Genomic DNA, 19,603 nt, shown 5'->3' on the forward strand with positions numbered 1-19,603 from the left:
CTATGGTGCTTCCAGCTGGATTCTTTGGGCCATTGGTACCTATTTTCTTCTTTCTGAAGAGCTGCTGGTGGGTGATCCTCTGATGGTGCAGCTGATTCGTTATTAAGTTGTTTTTCATTCTCTCCTAGTATAGGCAGACTCCTTTTCTCAGAGTGATTCCAACACTCCAAGTGCTCTGATGCACTTAATGTTGTGCTTTTACTTCAGATGTGCTTTGCACAGTTTCTCCTGCTGATCTTGGCCATCAACTGACTTTTGTTGAAGAGAATACTTGCAGATCAGTGTGGAATTTCTGTTGGCAAGCATGGAGGGAAAGATTGTGTTTCAGAGGTAGCTGTAGATCTCAGAATCTTCCATTTGGAAATGGCCTCAATGTAAAAGAATTACATTACAAATGCAAATTCTTAGGACGGGATTTCAATAACAAATGCCAAAAACTGACACAAATGAATGGAATTAGAGGGCATCTAGTTTATCATTTAAGTCTTCTATCAAGGAGGTGCAGGGAAAAAAGGTCTCCTGGAATCCTAAGACAAAAAATAATTCTCAAAATCAAATAGATTCCTATCACAGTATCATAAGAGTTAAGTTCCTATGATTTCCCTTGTCTATTTAATCATATTTAATGAATATTTATCTGAGTGATAACTAAAAGAGACGTATTAATCAGAATGAGAATGCTTTCCTGATTAATTGTTCAAACCACTGTGAGATCAGCACAAATGAAATCTATATTGTTAATATGCTGCTGGGGGCAGTTCCCATTTACCAAGATAATTTACATATCATTTGTATCTGCCTTGCTCCCAGCTGGCCCTCTCTTGGTTAGACTGGCTGTGTCTGTGCAGCACGTAGGATTGAGCTCTCCTTGTCCTTGGTTGCTCCATTTCTGTTTGTACACTTCCAAACACTGGTCATTTATTGTTTTACCAGTTAATATTCATCCTTCATTTTCACTGATTCTGGAATGCACACAGCCCATTAATAGGAATGTGGTTTAGTCATATGAAGTGTGGCATCTGTGTTGTTGCTGTAGCAGTTATTTTCCCTGAAAAACACGCGGCCAAGTTAAAATGAAGAAGGAGATTTGTCTGCTTGCTCTTTGCTGCTCTTTGGGACAGGTTTAGGAAAGACAGGTCCTGTTTGCCTCACCTGATCTCCTCTTATGACAGGGTCACACACTTACTGGATGAGGAAAAGGTTGTGGATGTTGTGTACCTTCAGGAAGGCCAAATGCTGTACCTGTCTCATGACAACCCAAAGCTGCCTGGTGAGAAAGGTGTTGGCTGTGCTGGTCACCAGCAGCTGAGCATGAGCCAGGGTGCACCCCAGTGGTTAAGAGCCCAGTGGAAGCCCATTTATCAGCAATAGTGTGCCAAGCAGAAACAGGAAAGTGGTCACCCACCTGCACTTGGCGCTGGTAGGGCTGCACTCTAAATCCTATATTAAGTTTTGGGTCCCTCTCTGCAAGAAAGGTGTTGAGGAGCTGAAGCATGTCCACAGAAGGGCCACAAAGCTGGTGAGGGGACTGGAGCAAAAGTCTTACGAGGAGGAGTTGAGGGAGCTGGAGAAAAGGAGGCTTGGGGGGACCTTCTCTCTCTGTCTACGACTGCCTGAAAGGAGGGTGCAGGGGCCAGGTGGGGGTCAGCCTCTTCTCCCAAGTAACAAGTGACAGAACAAGGGCAAATGGCCTCAAGTTGTGCCAGGGGAGCTTTAGGTTGGATACTAGGAAAAATATCTTCACCAAAACATGAAACATTGGAACACACTGATGATGTTTGAGGCACGATCCCTGGAGGTATTTGAAAGTTATGTAGATGTGGCACCTGGGGAAACAGTTTAGTGGTGGACTTGACAGTGCTGGGTTTATGGTTGATCTTGATGGTCTTGATGGTCTTTTCCAACCTAAATAATTTTTTCTTAATTGTTTTTTCCTAAACTCTACAGGGACTCTGCAATACTTTTTGCCATCACTGTACTTAAAAGTAAATTAGAGGAAAATGACCTGCCCTGTCAAGACAGGGTGGTGAGGACAAGAATTTATTTTTAAAATTTCAAATGTATCTCCTTTTCTTCTTTCCTGCCTTATTCTCTTTTTTTAAAAAAAATACATTATTCCTGTTTATTTTATTTTCTGCTAGAACTGTCTTTGATTTTAAAAGGTCTCTTGGTGATTTTGATATGCTAGCTATAAAAAATAGGTCTAGAGGGTATTATTTCAAAGATACTACTGTTTTGGGATCCCATTTAAGCTTTTTCATTGCAGAAACCTCACTGAGTTTTAAGGCTTTAACAAAATCAAGACTCTTTGCCACTCTAATTGACTGCTTATGAATAAACCACGGTATCCATGTAACTGAAATCAGATCCAGTTGAATATAATCTTGATATAGAATTAAGTCTTCAAATTGATGTAAAGTATAACAGAGATACATAGATACAAGTGTAGGGGAAATGGTTTAAATTATTGTAAATTTAAAATTAAATAGATGTTCTCTAGATTTTTTTTATAAATTCAGGTTTAAGACTGATTAAGAAATTTATTATGGAAATCAAATTACCATATTTGAATTAAGTTATCTAAGTCTTCTTTTATTCTTAGGCATGAATACTCGATAGATACCAGGAGACCATCATTTCAATAATGCTTAATAGGTTTTGAAGAATCCATAATTTAAACAGATGTAGCTCACTGTCAGTCAGAGATAATAATCCTAAACTTTGTTACCAGCTTTTATTAAGTGTCTTTATGAAGCCTGTTTGGGGTATTTGAAGTGTGTTGTGTTTTCTTCCTGGTTCGTCCTGTCGGAGCCCTGTCAATATTCAGAGTTGCCCATCCTCAGCAATCTTGTGTACTGAAAATAAATGAGCCAGTATGTCACAGAGATTAGAAGCCACTGCCACACTTTTCCCCATGAAGGTATTGCTCTGCTGAAAATGCCAGAGAACTGAATTTTCTAGAAGCCTTGCAGTCTTCTGGAACCTGGCAGAATTGCCTTCGGAAAATTGTGACAGTTTCCTGGCTGAATGATTTTTCTTGATCAGTCTTTAGATAAAGGAAGGGAGGCAGATGTTTTCCATCAATTTTACTTGTACACTTCTTTCTGTAAAGGGAAGAGGCATAAAGTGTTGGCTTAAGGCTTTACATTCTGTGTGCAGACAACTGCAGATGCTCAAATCATCTACTAAAACAAAGTGATGTTTTTGGTCTCTTGGCAACTCTAGTCATTAGAATTTCTATTAAAAAACCAGGGTATGTTGGGGTGATATTAGAGAATCAGTATGTACTTGTCTAGAGAAAGTTTGAATATCAGTCTGCAATTACTGACAGAGAGAAAGAAAAAGAGAAAGAAAGAAAGAAAGAGAAAAGTCTAGTATTGCTCTATCCTATTATTCGATGATGTATTATTTATCATTTATCTCATAGTTGTTCTTCAGGATTTAGTTCCTGAATCAAAATTATTATCTGCAAAATTCGGGTTTTTCCTGATAAGTTAATTTCAGCTCTCATGTTTGAACAGATGCCTGAAAATCTGCTGGGGATAAAAATTTATATTTTGAGAATGAGAAGAGAAATAACAACACAAAATGTACTAGTCCAGTGCTGGTGTTGTAAGTTTGGGGGAAAGCCAGCAACTCAACAGTTCTGAAAATATGATAGGCCTAACAGTAACAAGGGAGTACTAAAATTGTACATACCAAGGAAGCAAAAGGGAAAAGCCAATCCTCCCTTACCCCACCAAGAAGAAGCCAAAACACCAACTTGTAGCCTGAAAAGTTATTTATTCTGTTGTGAAGTCATTCTCTGTTGCTACAAGTTAAATTTTTGCAGATGGATATACAAGATGTTTCTTACTTTATGTGCTGTTCCCCTGGAAAGCATAAAAATGAATGTTTAAAAAGAGTTCTTTTGTAGTTTTGAGTAAAGTATTTATGTTAGTTAGGTGTCCTGGTGTAATTCCAAATACAAAATTACATTTCCAGCCCAACATAGGGGGGAAAATTGTAGAAGATTTATTTGGATCTAGTTGTTTATCCTCTAACATAATTTTTGAGTGTGATTAACTGATTAACTTAATTTTACAACTTCATATTTTCTACTAAGAAGGAAAAAAAATCAAACCAAAAACTTGTACATTTCTCTCCTATGGGTCCTACATATGGCTAATATGTACTAATACCATAACTCTTGCATTTAAAGGAAAAAACACTTGCATTTTTTCCACTTACTTCATGCATGGTCTTACTACTGCAATTGTAGATGTTAAAGCAAATGATAATGCTAAACTAGTGGAAAAACAGTCATGTTGGCAACCACTATTATGCATGACTGTTAGTTCACTTTTATAAGTACAGTGTTTTTCCAGGGGACATCACCTATAAGAAATTTTTCACTTGCATGCTATTAGCAAATTAAACAGCCCTATATTGTTATCTTGTAATGTTCCATTACAATATGTGATGGCAAGGCAATGCATTCTGATCTCCTCTTTTTCACTCTTTCCCCAGTGAAAAGGCAGAGTCTGAAGGTTCAGATCAATGCCACAGATGACACTGTTTGCATGAGGTATCTTCGACCGAGTCAAAGCACCAAACTAGAAGGTTTTGTCCTGGGTTATGGAAGCAACTTCTTTTCTAATCAGTACATCCCTTTACCTTCAGAAGGAAAAAACTATGTAACAGAGCTCGGTAAGACATATTTGCTTTGTATTGAATTATGGGAAGAGACTGAGGAGAGTATGAATGTTTTGTTCACCTAATTTTTTGTTTTATTGGGTTAGCTCTTATTGTTTCTTTGTGTTTTTTTAAGGTTGCTGTAAAGAATTTCAGTGGAAAGTGTAATTAGCCGGTCCTTCAAGGAGAACAGCTAGTTCTTGTTGTCTGGAAATTTTGCTTACTGGTATTTGTTTTGGAGATTTTTGTTTTAGTGAGAGCCTGCATTACACTTGAACAACTCACACATCAGATGGGATGGTTTGCCTGAAGATGCAGCTATAAAGGAGAATAGCAGAAAAATGTACATGCTTTTAACAAACAATAGAAGAAGCAGTGAAAGAGTCTTGAGAATTGTGTGGTTGATTCCTTTTGGCAGAAACATTCATATCAACATGATGCCTCTTCTTGTAGGGCTCTACTCCCGTATTGCATGTTGTAGACTAACCTCTAACTTCCATGTCAGAAGTTACCAATGGAATTCCATGAGCTGTTTTATGGAAGAGATTAAACCATGTCATGAATGCTATATCCTGTTATCTGGAATAGGGAGAAGGAAGGAAGAATGAATTGTTAAAACATTGAGTTATCAGGATTTGACCTGTTAAATCCCTAAGATTTTCCTATTGATTTCTTTAGATTTTTCTAGCCTGAAATCAATCAATTTACCCTCATCATTGTTATGCTGGTGGTCTTGGTGTAAAGCAAGGGAGAGGAAAGGATGCATGAGCATAGAAGTAATAACTGTAATGTTTTTGATGTGTTCAGTTAAGGCCATTGTGGGCGTCTGCTTCAGACTGAAAACTGCAGAACAAAAACTGAAAAAGTAAGATGTTAGACACAGAATAATTAAGATATGGGAGACTGATAGGATCACTGTGGCAAAGGTTAACTTTCCTTTTCATGAGTTGGTACTTCTGGGATCTCTCTGTAATTCTATCACCCACCCAGTGTTTGACTTCATAACCATCACTTAAGCTGGGTCTGGCTTACCTGATTCATCCTATGTGTAAATTTTGAATCAGTTCGCTAAGAATAATGTACAGGATTTTCTGTAGTATACTGTGCATTAGGCATAACAATACCTGCTGCAGGAGTAGTGAGGATTAATTTTTGAGGATTAATTTTTTCAGGTACTCAGATCTTAGGGAAGAGCGAAAAAGGACTGAATGTAACATTGTGTAAGATCATTTTAGCTCCCTATGTAATAGAAGCTTTTTTATCTAATGTTTTGCAAAACTGAAAGCTCAAGGTCACCTGGAATTTCAGGTATATTGATACTTTGTAGCTGTAACCTTAACAGTTAATGGATGGTCTCTAGGCTCCTTTCTTTAGTTCCACAGCACATCAGAGCACTGACCATATGCATATCCATTTGCTGTAGGGTGTCTGGAGAGGAAAAAGCACAAATGTTGAGGAATACTCTTCCTTTATGATTATTTCAAAGGAGAATAATGTCAAAATTTTATCTCCCTCATGCTGATAGAAATTGTCAGTTTCCTTGAGACAATAAATCTATGCTTGTGACTTCTGAATGTCCAGTAACTAAAAATGGAAAATGCAACATAATATAGGTAGCAAGACAAGCATTTCTAACCTTCAGAAAAATGAAGATTTTGAAAAGACAGGAGTAAAAGAAGTTATCAGCAATATGTACTTCAAGTTGCAAACATTTATTTGAGGCAATTACCAGTACGTTTATTGGATCTGTTGGTTTAAGTGGTTTAAGTTGGTTTGAGTGAGAGATTTAGGGTTAGATTGAATGCCTTGGGGACTTGTTTATTGGAAGCAGAGAGTGCATAATCTTTCCCATTTCACAAATATTAAACACAACATTAAACTGCAGCTTTGACTGTGCTTTCCAAATATGTATGGAACACGAGCTAAAGCAATAAACATCAGTTGTGCTTTTGGCTCTACTTTAGAGTGACTTGTGTGGCAGAAATGAAGACAGAGATGATTGCTAGCACACTCCCTCCTCCCCATCGTATTTAGGGATCAGTTGCTGGCAGAAACTGGAAGAACTGCAGAATGGTTCTCAATTCTAGGAACAATGAGTAAGTTTTATTGTGGCAGCCAGAGACCTCAGCTCTAGCATATACTTTATATTGATTTTAGAAAAAGCAAGGTGTTGTAGAGGGACAATAAAAATACTCTCAAGAAATATGCCAAAGATATAAACCCTTTAGACTCTATTGCTGAAAAATCTCAAATTATCTTTGTACTTCTAGTACAATGTGATAAAGTTGGCCTAGTATATTGTCTTCATATTAAGACAATGTACTTTTAAATTTCACACTCAAGGTTGTCAATCCCACGTTCTAGATACTCTAGTGATCCAAGTGCTGCTGCACACTCTGAAAATAGTCTTCAGTGTGTTCCACACATTTTTCCACAGTCAAAACAACTATACAAAAAAACCATTATACATTAATAACTATACAAAAAAAAAACATTCATTTTTTTCCTGAGAACTCCTATTTGGTCCTCTCATGCTTTGACTTATCTGAATTTTACAGAAAGCAGGTGGTTTCCCTGAACAGTGATAGGTGAGGCATTTATTGAGCAGAATGTGGAAGAAGTGGTTCCCAAATATGAAAATTTATTGTGGTCTATTTAGACCAGGACTAATGCAATTTAATGCTTCCTCCCTTGTCAGTTTTAGTAGTTCGTGGAAAGAGAAACCTTTCCCAGTCAATTTAGGGACTATGATCACAACCTTAAATCAGTCTGTAGTGAAAGGTAAAGATGAGAAATGGATGTTTAATGGCATTTGTTACTCTCTAAAAGGTTTGTATGTGTTTCTAATGCATTAAGGAGCAATGCTGTGGAATATAATCCCCTGGGAGAGAGATTAGATCCAGGAAAATGGAAGATCCATGAAAGTGGATCTTGTGCTGGTAGGATTAAAATTGTTTATTCTGTGAAAATTTTTAAGGAAAAATTGTACAGATACACAATCAGCTGTAGACACTGCTAAAAAAAAACCAACATTAATTTATGTGTTAGGTTAATGTAAAAAACACACAGACCTCACATACAAGTCATTATTCCCTTCCTAAAACACATCAGTCCTTTAAAATATAATTTCTCCTTTCTAAAAAAGAGTGTCTACAAGTAGAATGAAGTGCCTTGCAGACATTTCCACATTTCTGTGATTTAGTTCTACATCCCTGGTTTTGTTAATGGAGCAGCATAATTGGAATTTTGTTTGGGATAATTGTCCCCAGTTGGAACTGGAATATAGAAGATGACAATAAACACAACAATATATATTTGTAAGACCCAGAAATTCTATATTTCCAACCCATTGTAGATTAATATGAAATTTATTGTCAGTTTTTCTGCTGGGTCTCACACTTTTATGATCCTGTTAACAGGAAGCTTGAAGTCAGCAGATGTATTAATTTATAATATTACATGTCTACAGATGGATATATTTTTAAAGCAATTATAAAGGACATGACATTTCCTAGGATTTTCAGAAAAGATATATTATTTTGTACATGTGATATTCACCTACATTTCATCCATTAAAATATTCAGCACCTCACTGCAGTAATTCTTATCTTAAAATATCTCTTTTCCCTTCGTTTAATTATATAGTAATTGTGGCAGCAATTGGATAACATTATCAACGAATTGGGATCTGCCTGCAGAGGGCATGGGCAAAGAGAAAAAGATCCTGTTGGATTTCCTGAACTTGTAATGAGCTTCTGCTGGCAGCAAAGTCTTGAGCAGCTTCATGCTCTAGCAGATAGATCTGAATATACTGAAATGTCAATGACAAGGCAGCAGCAAAGTTTGTTCCCAAGAATTGTGCCTCTGTTTCAGGCCACCAGATGTGGTTTGTGCTGAGTGTACTTTATGTGCTCACATGACAGTAAACAATATGATTTTTGGTCATGAAAGCTATTCAGTGTCAAAAGATATCGAGAGGTTAATTCCGCTAGACTGATAGAAAGGTGAATGGACCCATCCAAAAGCTCTGGGCTTGACTTAAAACTTTATCTTAATTTTTTCAGTCTTCCTGACTTGTAAAGAAAGTACTTGCTTAAGAGATTTGTGTAAGTCTTTTCTAACTTGTCTAGGAAGATTGCAAGCCCACCTCCTAGAAATTGTTGATACTGTTGGAGAAACCCAAAATGTTGGGTGGACGCAGGAATTTTTGCAAGAATGAACAGCAATTACTTAACAGAATGAGCAAAATTATTTTCCCTTTCAGTTTCTAAAACCAGCTCAAAGTTGGGCAATGCTTTTACTTTTCCTTTTCTTGCACAAGATTGCACAGTGTAAGAGGAGAATGTATTGGTAATCCTGCTTCATAACACTGCCAGTAAGTGTTGTGTGAATTTCATGTTTATGTATGTATATGAGAGGGTTCTAGTACCACCTTGAGCACATTGTAGAGAGTGTAACTCAAGGATCTGTGCTAGGGCAGTGATTAGCTAAAAGATCTTGCTGTGCAGTTTCTTATCAGTTACCAGAGACTGGCAGTTGTATTAGCTGCATGCTTTTCAAGATGCCAAATAACATGAATGTTAATTCAGCATTATGTTGCCTCCTGCTAACTTCCCAGAAAGCAGGTTCCCATTGCTAATGCTAGCAGAGCCTAGTGGAAGGGAGGAGCTGGAGGTGTCCAGCAGATGCCCCTTCCTCTAGAAAAGTGCACTGATCAGCAGCAGGATCATTCATGCCAGCCTCTTTGTCCCACTTCTCTGTCTTCTCCCATGCTTGTTACACTACAATACTTTCCATCCTCCCCTTCCTCCAACTTTGTCCTTAACAACATCCCATGGTAAGTTTTTAGCAATCTCTAAATATGGATTAAGGGCCTGCAGCCTGAAGCAAAAAAATACTTTGTTTTGATTTCTGAATCCAGTGGTCCATGAATTCTAATGATGCATTTGTAACACTATTTTAAGATTCTAAGTTCTATCTACGTTCATCAGTCAGTTCATACTTACATTGTTTTGCTTGCAAGTGCATACTGGCTAGGCCCTGAATAGTGTGCTTGAACAGAGGCAGACTTTCCTAGCATTTTGTAGTGTAGTGTTAGTTGCTTGCTGCCATTGATTTGATAGCCTAGCTGATGGCATGTGAAAGTGTTCTCCTTTGTTAATCTGATATGTCAGTGGCACGTATTTTTTGTTACATTCTGGTTGTCTTCATAAGCTATTAAGGTGGATAATAGAAGCTTCATTCTTTTAATAATTTAATTTATTAATATAATAGCCTATGTTTGGGGAATTATACCACTAATAATTAGGCATGGATTTATGGAGGAGCACTTCTCTGGTACACGTGGGCATTTTCCTAGAGTATTTTGTGGTTAAAGAATTGAAGGTGGTCATTCTGTGGACTTTATTTCTGATCTGAAAGGAGTTCTTAGCCAAGATATTAGTTGTTCTAGCCTTAATAAAGGGGGTTAGACAGTAATAGATTGAAAAAAGTGGTCTTAGAGTAGCAGCCCTCCAAGAATGTCTTAGGCATCAAGGAGCTACTAAGATTTTCATAGCAAACTGACAAATGTATCTCAAGCTTAACTTGTTAAAGCTTGCATTGTTTGTAGTGATCCTTCATTTATGGGGATCCTCATAGGTCTGTATTTTGCATCTTCATCATATATGTCTCTGTTATATACTGATTAATGTTGAAATTATTTTGGAGGCAGATGCTGGGTTCATGCATCTGTGTCCAGACATTTCAACATTGATCTTAATTACGTAACTATCCTTTTCTTACTAAATGCAATTCAGAAAAACTAAGCAATATTCAGTTGCAAACAAGGTTTTCTGTACTCTGCGGTGTAGTTTGCTTTTACTTGAGGTTATAATTTTATTTTTCAAACAAACTTCTCTTCTTAAATATATTTTCATGCAAATCGCTTATTTGTTCTGTGAATCATAATTACATCCAGTCAAACATCCATATTTTTATGACTAACTATCGCATTTTCCTACCTACCTTCTATTTCAGCAATTTATCTCTTAAGCACTACATGAATTAGTGCAAATATTATTTGAGTTCTGGTATTCTGCAGAATTTTCATTTTCTTCTGCTGTGTTACTCACCTCTCCCCAAGATTCCTACTTCTTATAGACATGGATCTGTCTATAAGAATCCATGGAATCCATGGATTATGACTGTATAGGCATCATAAAAGAACACAGATTATCATGAAATATTTCCTGTAACTTGACAGAATTTAATACATGGGTGAGGCAATGTTTGAACGCCCTGAAAATGAATTGAGTCATAGTAGCATCAGATGATTTCAGCATTGTGATGATGACTGATAGTCATATTTCTCAGCAAGACTGAATCCATGTAGAAACTCAGTAGTCTTCTGAACTTACTAAAAGAAATGTTGATTTGCAGTGGAAGACTAAGAAACAACTCCCAATTCTAATGAGTCAGGGCTCATTATATGATATTGAAAAAGCTCTCTGCATTTTTTAATTTCATGTGTCTTGGATATAGAATGTATATCTGCCCAGAATAAAAGCATTTCAAGGCATGTGCCCTCCTGTCCATGCATAATGCTTTGGTACTGTGCATAAAACCAATGAATTTAACTTAAATTAGAGTTGCTCTACTCTTAATATCTATATAGTAGCATGGGTAATTGTGCTCAGGAATCATGGAATCATATTTCTAAATTAAGATATAGCTTAAACACAGTACAGAAACTTATTGTTGTATCCCATGTATTGAGTGGATTTGTTTAACAAATTCATTTTCTGATTTCAGTTAAAATGATCATAATAGTGTCTTAAGTTCAGTGGTTCTAAAGAAGTGGTACTTTTTAAACCTGCCTCTTCTCTAACAGCTCTCTCTCAATATCTAGTCTCAGCCTCTTTTCCTAAATGCTTCCTTTTTTAGGTTGTATTACAGTCAGAAGAGCCATGAATCCTCTGGAAAATGGGAATGTGTTGTATTCTTTATTAAGGCAATATTTTGAACTCACCAAAATAAAGCTTAATGAACAGCATATAACACAAAATATTTCCACAGAAAACACTTTGTTACAGAACAAGAACACCTGCTAGAACTAATGAATCCTGAAAGGCTGCCAGGTTTTGTAGTGAGGCATTAACAGTCTTTGTGTACTGCCATATTTTGTTTAGCACTTATCTATTTCTATACTGCTACACAAGTCATTTCTGATTTCAGCCAGAATTAATTTTTCCATTTATGGAGCAGGGAAAAACTGTTTCAAAGTATTTTAATAGTTTTCTTTCACAATTCTTGGACATTTTACTGATAAACCCATAAATTCTTAGTTTTGAAGACTGGCTTTGTAGTTCTTGAACTTTCAAGGTCATGTTTTAAAATAATCCTGTTGAATACTTTGTGAGAGTTATAACATCTCACAAGTGGGCATAAATGCAGAGCAGAAAACTGGGTTTACAATACAGGGAAACAAAATTATTTTAAAGTGTTGTTTATTTCTATTTTTCAGTCTCAATACAAAAAAATATCCAAGTGGTTACACCACTCCCACGCTTGTGTACCCCTCTCAATATTAAAAAAAATTTTTGTAAATGAAGATGTATTTACACTTTGGAGTTCATTTTTTAACTAATTCTTTTTTCCACACTGCTTTGAACAGCTGTTTTCAATGCTTATCTTGGTTATTTGGTGCAGATGAAACCCATTTAAATGACTAATTAAACAATTAAGGTACATTCATAGTATGGGTTTCCAGTGCTTTATGTGCACAGAATCAAATAAGTTAGAGTGGTTTTCCCCACACTGGAAGAACTTTTTCAGTAGTACAGCAAGCTTTTGGTTTTTTGGTACTGCTTTTCCTTTCTCTCTCTTTACAGAAAAGTGAGTGTACGAGAAAAATGAATTATTTCTTAGCAGTTCTGTTTAGCTGGTAGAATTCAAGCTGCCTCTTACACTGAAATACCCAGGAAATTCAGTCTCTTATTTATACTTATACATTTAGATAAATGTATCTAAACTAGAATAAGAATTCTATGTAGAGTAATCCTGTTTTTTAAAAGCAATAGTAAAAATAATTTTGGTCAGTAGAGAGTGAGCCAAATTCTACCCGTGGACATCTTTCTGGAATCTCCTTCTCTCATGTTGCAGTTAAGAGGGAATAGAGCTTGGTTTTAAATAACTAAGAAGGGCAGAAATCTCTGACACCTGGCTTTAAGTGTAAGGGAAAATCTTATTTCTGAAGAGGAATTCCCCAAACTAAAATAAATATCTCAACTTCGTTTTAATCAAATCATTTAACATTTTGAACTCAATGAATTTTAAAGAAAACAGCCTAAAGATCATGAAGATTGGACAATGTGTCAAGAATTCACTAACTATTTGACTTTTTCTTATTAATTTCAGATTAATCTCTTTTTCAATAAATAGCACATCTGTACTAATTCCTTTTTCCTTCATTTGTAGATGCAGAGCCGCGGTATTTGGTTTCAGTAAGACCAGCACGTGTTTCAAATAACAAGAAATCTTGTTCAGGTATTTTAGTATTACTGCATCTCTTTCTTAAAATATTTGAAAGAAAACAGACCCTTGTGCTGGGTTTCTCTGAAAAGATGTTTCTACCTGTAGGCATCTCACTGGGATGCACAAATTCCATATGTGAAAAGGTAAAACATAGGACAGCATTCCCTAGTCAGTAGCCATACACATGGTGCTCAAAACATGAAGATGTACCTAAAGATTTTTTTTGCATAAAATTCTTACAAATGAGAATTGAAATTTAGAATATTAATTTCTGATGTTTAAAGACATTAAAATTATTCTTTCCAAATTACAAGTAAGGATTCCTTCATCCATAGACATGTTAATGTTCTTAGTTCCTCGCTGGAAAATGGTAGTGTGTGTCTGTCTCTATATCAATCTACTACTAAGTTTACTATTGCAAGAAGTTACAGAAAGTGATATTTCCAGCTGAATCTATACACAGCAAAGTAGAAATCTGAGTTTTGTTCTCATCGTTTCAAAGTCTTTCTATATGACCTTAATCATGCCATTAATATTGTCAAATCTTACTTTAATATGGAGACTTAATTCTGTACTTTAATGTGGAGACTTCTTGCAGGATGACTGGACTGTTACAAAAAATAAACTCATGACCTATCCCTGGGAGCACTCAAGGTCAGGTTGGACAGATCACGTCTGAGAAACCTGATCCAATTGAAGATGTCCCTGCTCATGGCAGAGGACTTGGACTAGAAGGACCTTAAAAGTCCCTTCCAACCCAAATTATTCTATGATCTTTGGATGATTTTTTTTTTCCTAACTCCTGGTAATGTTTGGGATAAATCTTTTCTTGCTCTTTGCTAGGTGTAGCACAATATGTCTGGAAAGATTTTGGAAAGTGATTTACCCTTCAGATGCAACATATATATGTTGGTTTTTAACGTAGGTTTTGTAGCAACATATTCATCATCAACATAAAAAAGTTAAAACCAGCATAGTTAACATTTCTAAATGTACACACATATATTGGTTGAAAATACAAAACAGGCTGTCACTGGGGCTGGTTAAGTGAAGAGGTAATAGGGTTAACAAGGTGCGAGTAGAAAGTTAGTAAAATCTGATTCACAACAGTGAGAAAAAACCCTTTAGATCAGTGGCTTATAAATTTTCAGGAAATGTTGGTCACCTGTATGTTTTGAGGAGGTACAGATCCTTTAGAGTTTTGGAATATGTAATGTGATGTAAAGAATATATTGATTTCCTATAGTCAATCATCTTTTAAACACCAGAGATTCTCCTTGGGCAGGTAGTAGTTCATAAACTACAGGTTCAAAATAGAGTCTCTACATAATTTGTTCATTTCCATCTATTAGCATTTAAACTTTTTTAAAATAAGTTCTTTCTCCCTACAAGAGCTCTGCTTCTTTATATAGAGCAAAGCTGAAGTTCAGTATCCTGCAAAACCTGATTTCAACGTAGTCGGTAATTAAAAGAGAAAATTCCTGCAGATAAAGACACTGATTCAGATCTGCCTTCAGTTAAAAGCAAAAGAACTTTTGTAGGTTTTATTTTACTCTTAAGAATGCTCTAGAAAATATTTATTATGTGTAGATATATTTGCAGTGTTACTGAGAAACCTGCCAAGAAGATACTATTTTTATCACATTCACGGAGACTTTCTAATGTCCTGGACTCTGTCGTGTCTTGATATAGTCCAAGATAGCCAGAGTTTTTAATTTAATCTACCAATAGCTTATTCTTATACTAAGTGTACTTAAACCACCAAATGACCATTTTCAAAAACTAGTTTTAACTGGAATGTTAGGTTGAAGGAATGATGATGTGAAACTGTCACTTTTGAAAATCACATGTTAAAAATAGTGACCATGAAAATTAGAGAACTGTTGTACCTTTCCCTTCAAGCTTAGAAGAGATCATGATTTACTTAATTGTCCATCTGCAAAAACTTTATATAATGCAGGAGAGAGAAATTAACTTTATATGCTCCTTATGTAGGTCGGAACAAGACACAGAAGCCTCTGCAGCTGGTGGTTGGCACCCTCACCCCAACCTCTGTGTTCCTCTCTTGGGGCATCCTTGTCAACCCTCAACATGACTGGACAGCAACAAGTAACTGTGCTAGTGACAGGTAACAACAGAAAAGGACAGGCTTTATTACTACCATGAGTTCACTCAGGGCAGCTCCCTGCTGTGAATAATATAAATTTACAGTGAAAATTAAAATGTGGTAAACAATAGTTCTGAATGTGAAGTCAGTTTTCTCATTTGCTCATGCTAGTGCTTTGCAAATCTTTACTTGACCGCAACTTTAGTGAGATGTCTACATGCTGAAGTACAAATCTTGTATCTCACACTGGATCCTTTGTTCTTAAACTAATGGCCTTAGCTCTACCTTCATTTGTATCTGAACCAATTGAAACTTTGTTGAATTACAGGAAAAATTTCACTTTAGAGTTGACTGAAATAGTGTAAAAGAAGCCTTTTGTGCTGAGGTGGGGGAATGATGCTGTAACACTGATTTTTGTTTCCTTTATTTTGTCTTATCTCTAAAACTGATGCAGTACATCTTTCATTATTTTTCTGTTGTAAGTAAAAAAGGATCTCTTCTGTAAAAAAGGATCTCTTTTATGTCAGTATTTTTGGCATTTACTGGGTGACACAGTGAGTGGGAAACTCAGGAAGGCTCGCCAAGAAGCAGTTTCAAGAGAAGTCATAGTGCAGAAGAGCTTCTCATTTAAGTGCACTATTATGGTTTACTCAACCCTCTGTAGATGAATAAAATTATTTAAATTGCTAATGCAGATGTTTTCCCTACTTGTGTTTCTCTTTATATTCTTCCTTGAATATTTTTACTTTCATTTATATTATGTGAAGCTCTATTCTACTCAACAGTGTTTTGTAAAACTAAAAAGAAACATCGTGAACCCATGGGATGCATCTACATGTTTTGCAACTGTTATCTTTTGGGTTTTAAATGTTCTTTTGGGGTTTTTTTTTGGTTTAGAACATTTCTTTTACCTCTTTAATATTTGTCAAATTTGTAGCTGTCTAATTTAGACTTGACTTTTCTTACTCAGGTGTTCATAAGAAAACTCTAGCTGACACAATTAAACTGGATGTCAAATATAGGCTATGTTAAAAAACACATCCCATTTAGCCAGGATTACTTTTTTCATACCTTTACAAAAGTTTCATACCTCACAAAAGGACTGATCCTTTTCAAGCATCAGAAACTTCTCATGAAAAAATTTTGGATCTTCATCACCAATCAGAATTTCAAACTATTAAAAAAATGTTAGTGTTTGTTAGGAAACAGTTATGGAATGTTAGTAAATGTCCAAGGATGAAATTTGATCAGATTTTTCTTCAATAGAAATAAAAGTTGGTTAAGGCTTAGATTTTGCTCTTTCAATAAAGGAAGAAGCAAATATTTTCCTACTCTGTGAAACTAAAGAAATGAGCTGATCTTGGATGAGCTTGTAAAGTGTTCTAACATAGTGGTTTTATCTTTATGTGATGTGTCAGCACCAATGTTGTGGGAATGAAGAACGCTTCAGGAGAAATCTATATCCCGTATTAATCCACCTGGAAATTCAAGGCAAATGGTATCCCCCAGCATGCCTTCATCAATTCTGTGTTTTCTCCTCAGTAGCTGAATTTTCTTTTTGGGCACTCATTGACTCAAAGTGGGAACAAAGTTTCTAACACAGTTTTTCAGTTAGGGCAGTGTGCTCCTAGTGTCTTGCTATGTTTAGAATATATTCTGAAGTATTCCTCCTCTCAGGGATTAAAGTGCACATTTTATTGAAATATTGTCAGACAGGAGTAGCTAGTTTAAAAACATTTATATCGTTACAAATTATCTTATCAAAGATAGGTATATACCTGTAACCAGATTTTATTTTTGCAATCAAGCATAACAAGGCAGTTAATGAAGAGAAGGAAAGTCACCTAAGTGGTGCTCTTATTAATATTACCTTTACTGGACCAAAGTGCTTGTGATTCGTATAAAAGATGAAAACAGTTGTCTATGTGACCATGGTGTGTATATCTAGAATTTTAAGAGAGATTAGATCCACATATATTTCTACTCAGTGTGTAGAAGAAAAACTAGTAATTTATTATATTAATTTGAATGACTGTTGATAATGTACAATAAGAAAAAAATAGGAAGTTGTCTATTCTTAGCAAGTTAGTGTTGTGATAAAAGTACAAGACTTAAAAAGCCAGTAACAGATTCACCGAAAATTCAATCTATTTCAGGGCAGTCTACCTGGCTTGATGCTTTTTCATCTGTCATATTCTCCTCACTGTGACGGTTAATCATCCTCAAGATTGCTGTTAGTGGCTGACCTCTAACCTTTGGCATTGGCAGTACATAGCAGTACTCAGAACCTCTTAACTCAGTTCTGTCAGTCAATTTCCCACCAAGGTTTAAAGTTGTAACTCCCCATGACCTGAAATGGAGTCACTGTTCTCAGATTTTACCATCTCCATGTGGATGTTAGGCTTTTGTACAAGTGTTGCATAATAACAGTTATTTCAATGTGTTACTGAGTCAGAAGATAGAAACCACATGGAATAGCGCAATTCTGCTGGCCAAGGTTTTCTCCAGTGCAAGTTTGACCTCAGTGGGATATTCCTTGGAAGATCTGGTTTTGTGAGCAAATGAGTTTGGAATAAGAGGTGCCATATTCTCAAACAGCCTTAATATCTTTTACTGCTTCAGTGAAATTACTGCTTCCTTCTTCAGGGAACATAGTGGTCTTCTGTATCGATGAGATTTTTAAGAAACTCCAACGAAAAAATTTACTGTGACATTTTTCAACAAACCATTCTTTTGGCTTAACTCCCTAGAGATTAAGAGCATAAGCCAATAGAGTGCTGGATATTACCCTCAAGATAACCCCAAATGCTAATCCCTTGTTGTAACAAAAGTATTCACTGCCATTTTTGTGGACCAAAAATGGAAGATGAAATTTTGAAGCATTCTTGAAGTGACTATTACCTCTCATCTGACCCTTAGCACTAGAATTTAAAATAAACCAAAAATATCTAAATCAAAAAACTCAAGTGATTAGTTTTATGTAACTAATGAAAACTACATAACACCAGAAAGTACAGTTGGTGGAACCTTTCTCAGCATCCTCTGCTTTCTGACACCAGTGGAAGACAGTTGATGAGGGAAGATGGCAAAATCACAATATCCTGCTGCAGAGCCACGTTCAGTTCCTCTTTTTTTTTTTACTTCCAAGAGAGTAAGAGGTTTGTTTCCTCTCTGCATAGCTGTGTTCAAACAAATATTAGTGGACAGATCTGTCAAAATAAAAGTACTGGGGCTTCATTTACTCTCCCATCCAAGTCTGAGAAAGAGAGGGTACTCTGTAGATTTTTCTTTCTTTGTATTTGCTTTGATTAGAACACCTCTGTAGCTGGGGGTCAAAAAAGCTGGACTTTGACTTTTACTTCTTTAGGAAGAAAAGTCAGGGGATGGAACAAAACCCATTGTTTTCTGTATTAGATTAAAGCAGAACTTATAGATACAGTAAAGTATAATAATCTAGTGAGTGGATTGTGTAGAAAAACAAACACACTTTCAAATACATGCAAAAATAGTAATTTAAAACATGAAGGTATGTCTATTTTAAGTTAAATGCTGTGACATTTTCACATTGGCATTGTTTTAATTGCTTTATCTGTAATTTAAATGTCCTAATGTCATAGTTGCAAGTAGCAGAACTTTTGTGGTTTATTTTGTTATTATCTGATGCTTTAAAAAAAAGTAAGAAAAACAGTAAGGGAAAACCAGAGAAGAGTCCATACTTAGTCTTTTTGTTGCATAGTACATAGAAGTAGGGTTTTTAAAATCTGAAATTCAGAAAGAAATGTGCATATCTCCTCCTGTGCTCATTTACAAACTTCTATCATTACGCAGCTGCCAACTAAGTCATACTTTGTCTTGCAAGTGTCATACGAAATGTATTTTAAATATAGCAGAATTTCTTAAAGGAAAACATAGAGCAGCGAACACACTCCTTGAGTTTCAGATGCTTTTGAGTTGCTGCTGAGGGAGTACATGCTAAAGCTTGTTTAAACTGGAATGATTTTTTCAGTCTCTCCTTTTTCAGACTCTCACTCTTCCTTTCAGTCATTCTACTAAAAGTTTTAAGTGGAAGAAGTGAATTTTAGTGATTATGTAAGAGTCAAAACTAAACTAGAAAGTGCTTTGTAAACCTCCAACTGGTAACCACCACTAGTGTCATTCTTTCAATTTTTTATATATGCCAGTGTCAGTTACTTTAAAGTAAACTTAGCAGTAAAAAAGGAAACAATATAATCAACTTCACGGGTCAATTTGTGCAACACTCAGTGTATGAAAAATCATAGTTCAAACCATTTCTTTTATTGCTTTCTA

At 35.8% G+C, this 19,603-nt stretch overlaps 1 protein-coding gene across 1 annotated transcript in view; it reads left to right on the forward strand.

The window, feature by feature from the left end:
• ABI3BP (ABI family member 3 binding protein) overlaps positions 1-19,603 on the forward strand; it is a 137,158-nt gene that overhangs the window by 15,965 nt on the left and 101,590 nt on the right. The window contains exons 2-4 of the mRNA XM_036406819.1: positions 4,510-4,689; positions 13,132-13,200; positions 15,184-15,316. Of these exons, the coding sequence (XP_036262712.1) occupies positions 4,510-4,689; positions 13,132-13,200; positions 15,184-15,316 (382 nt within the window). The remainder of the gene's footprint in view (positions 1-4,509; positions 4,690-13,131; positions 13,201-15,183; positions 15,317-19,603) is intronic.

Source organism: Molothrus ater, chromosome 2 (genome assembly GCF_012460135.2).
Source record: "Molothrus ater isolate BHLD 08-10-18 breed brown headed cowbird chromosome 2, BPBGC_Mater_1.1, whole genome shotgun sequence".
In the NCBI taxonomy this organism is placed as follows: domain Eukaryota; kingdom Metazoa; phylum Chordata; class Aves; order Passeriformes; family Icteridae; genus Molothrus; species Molothrus ater.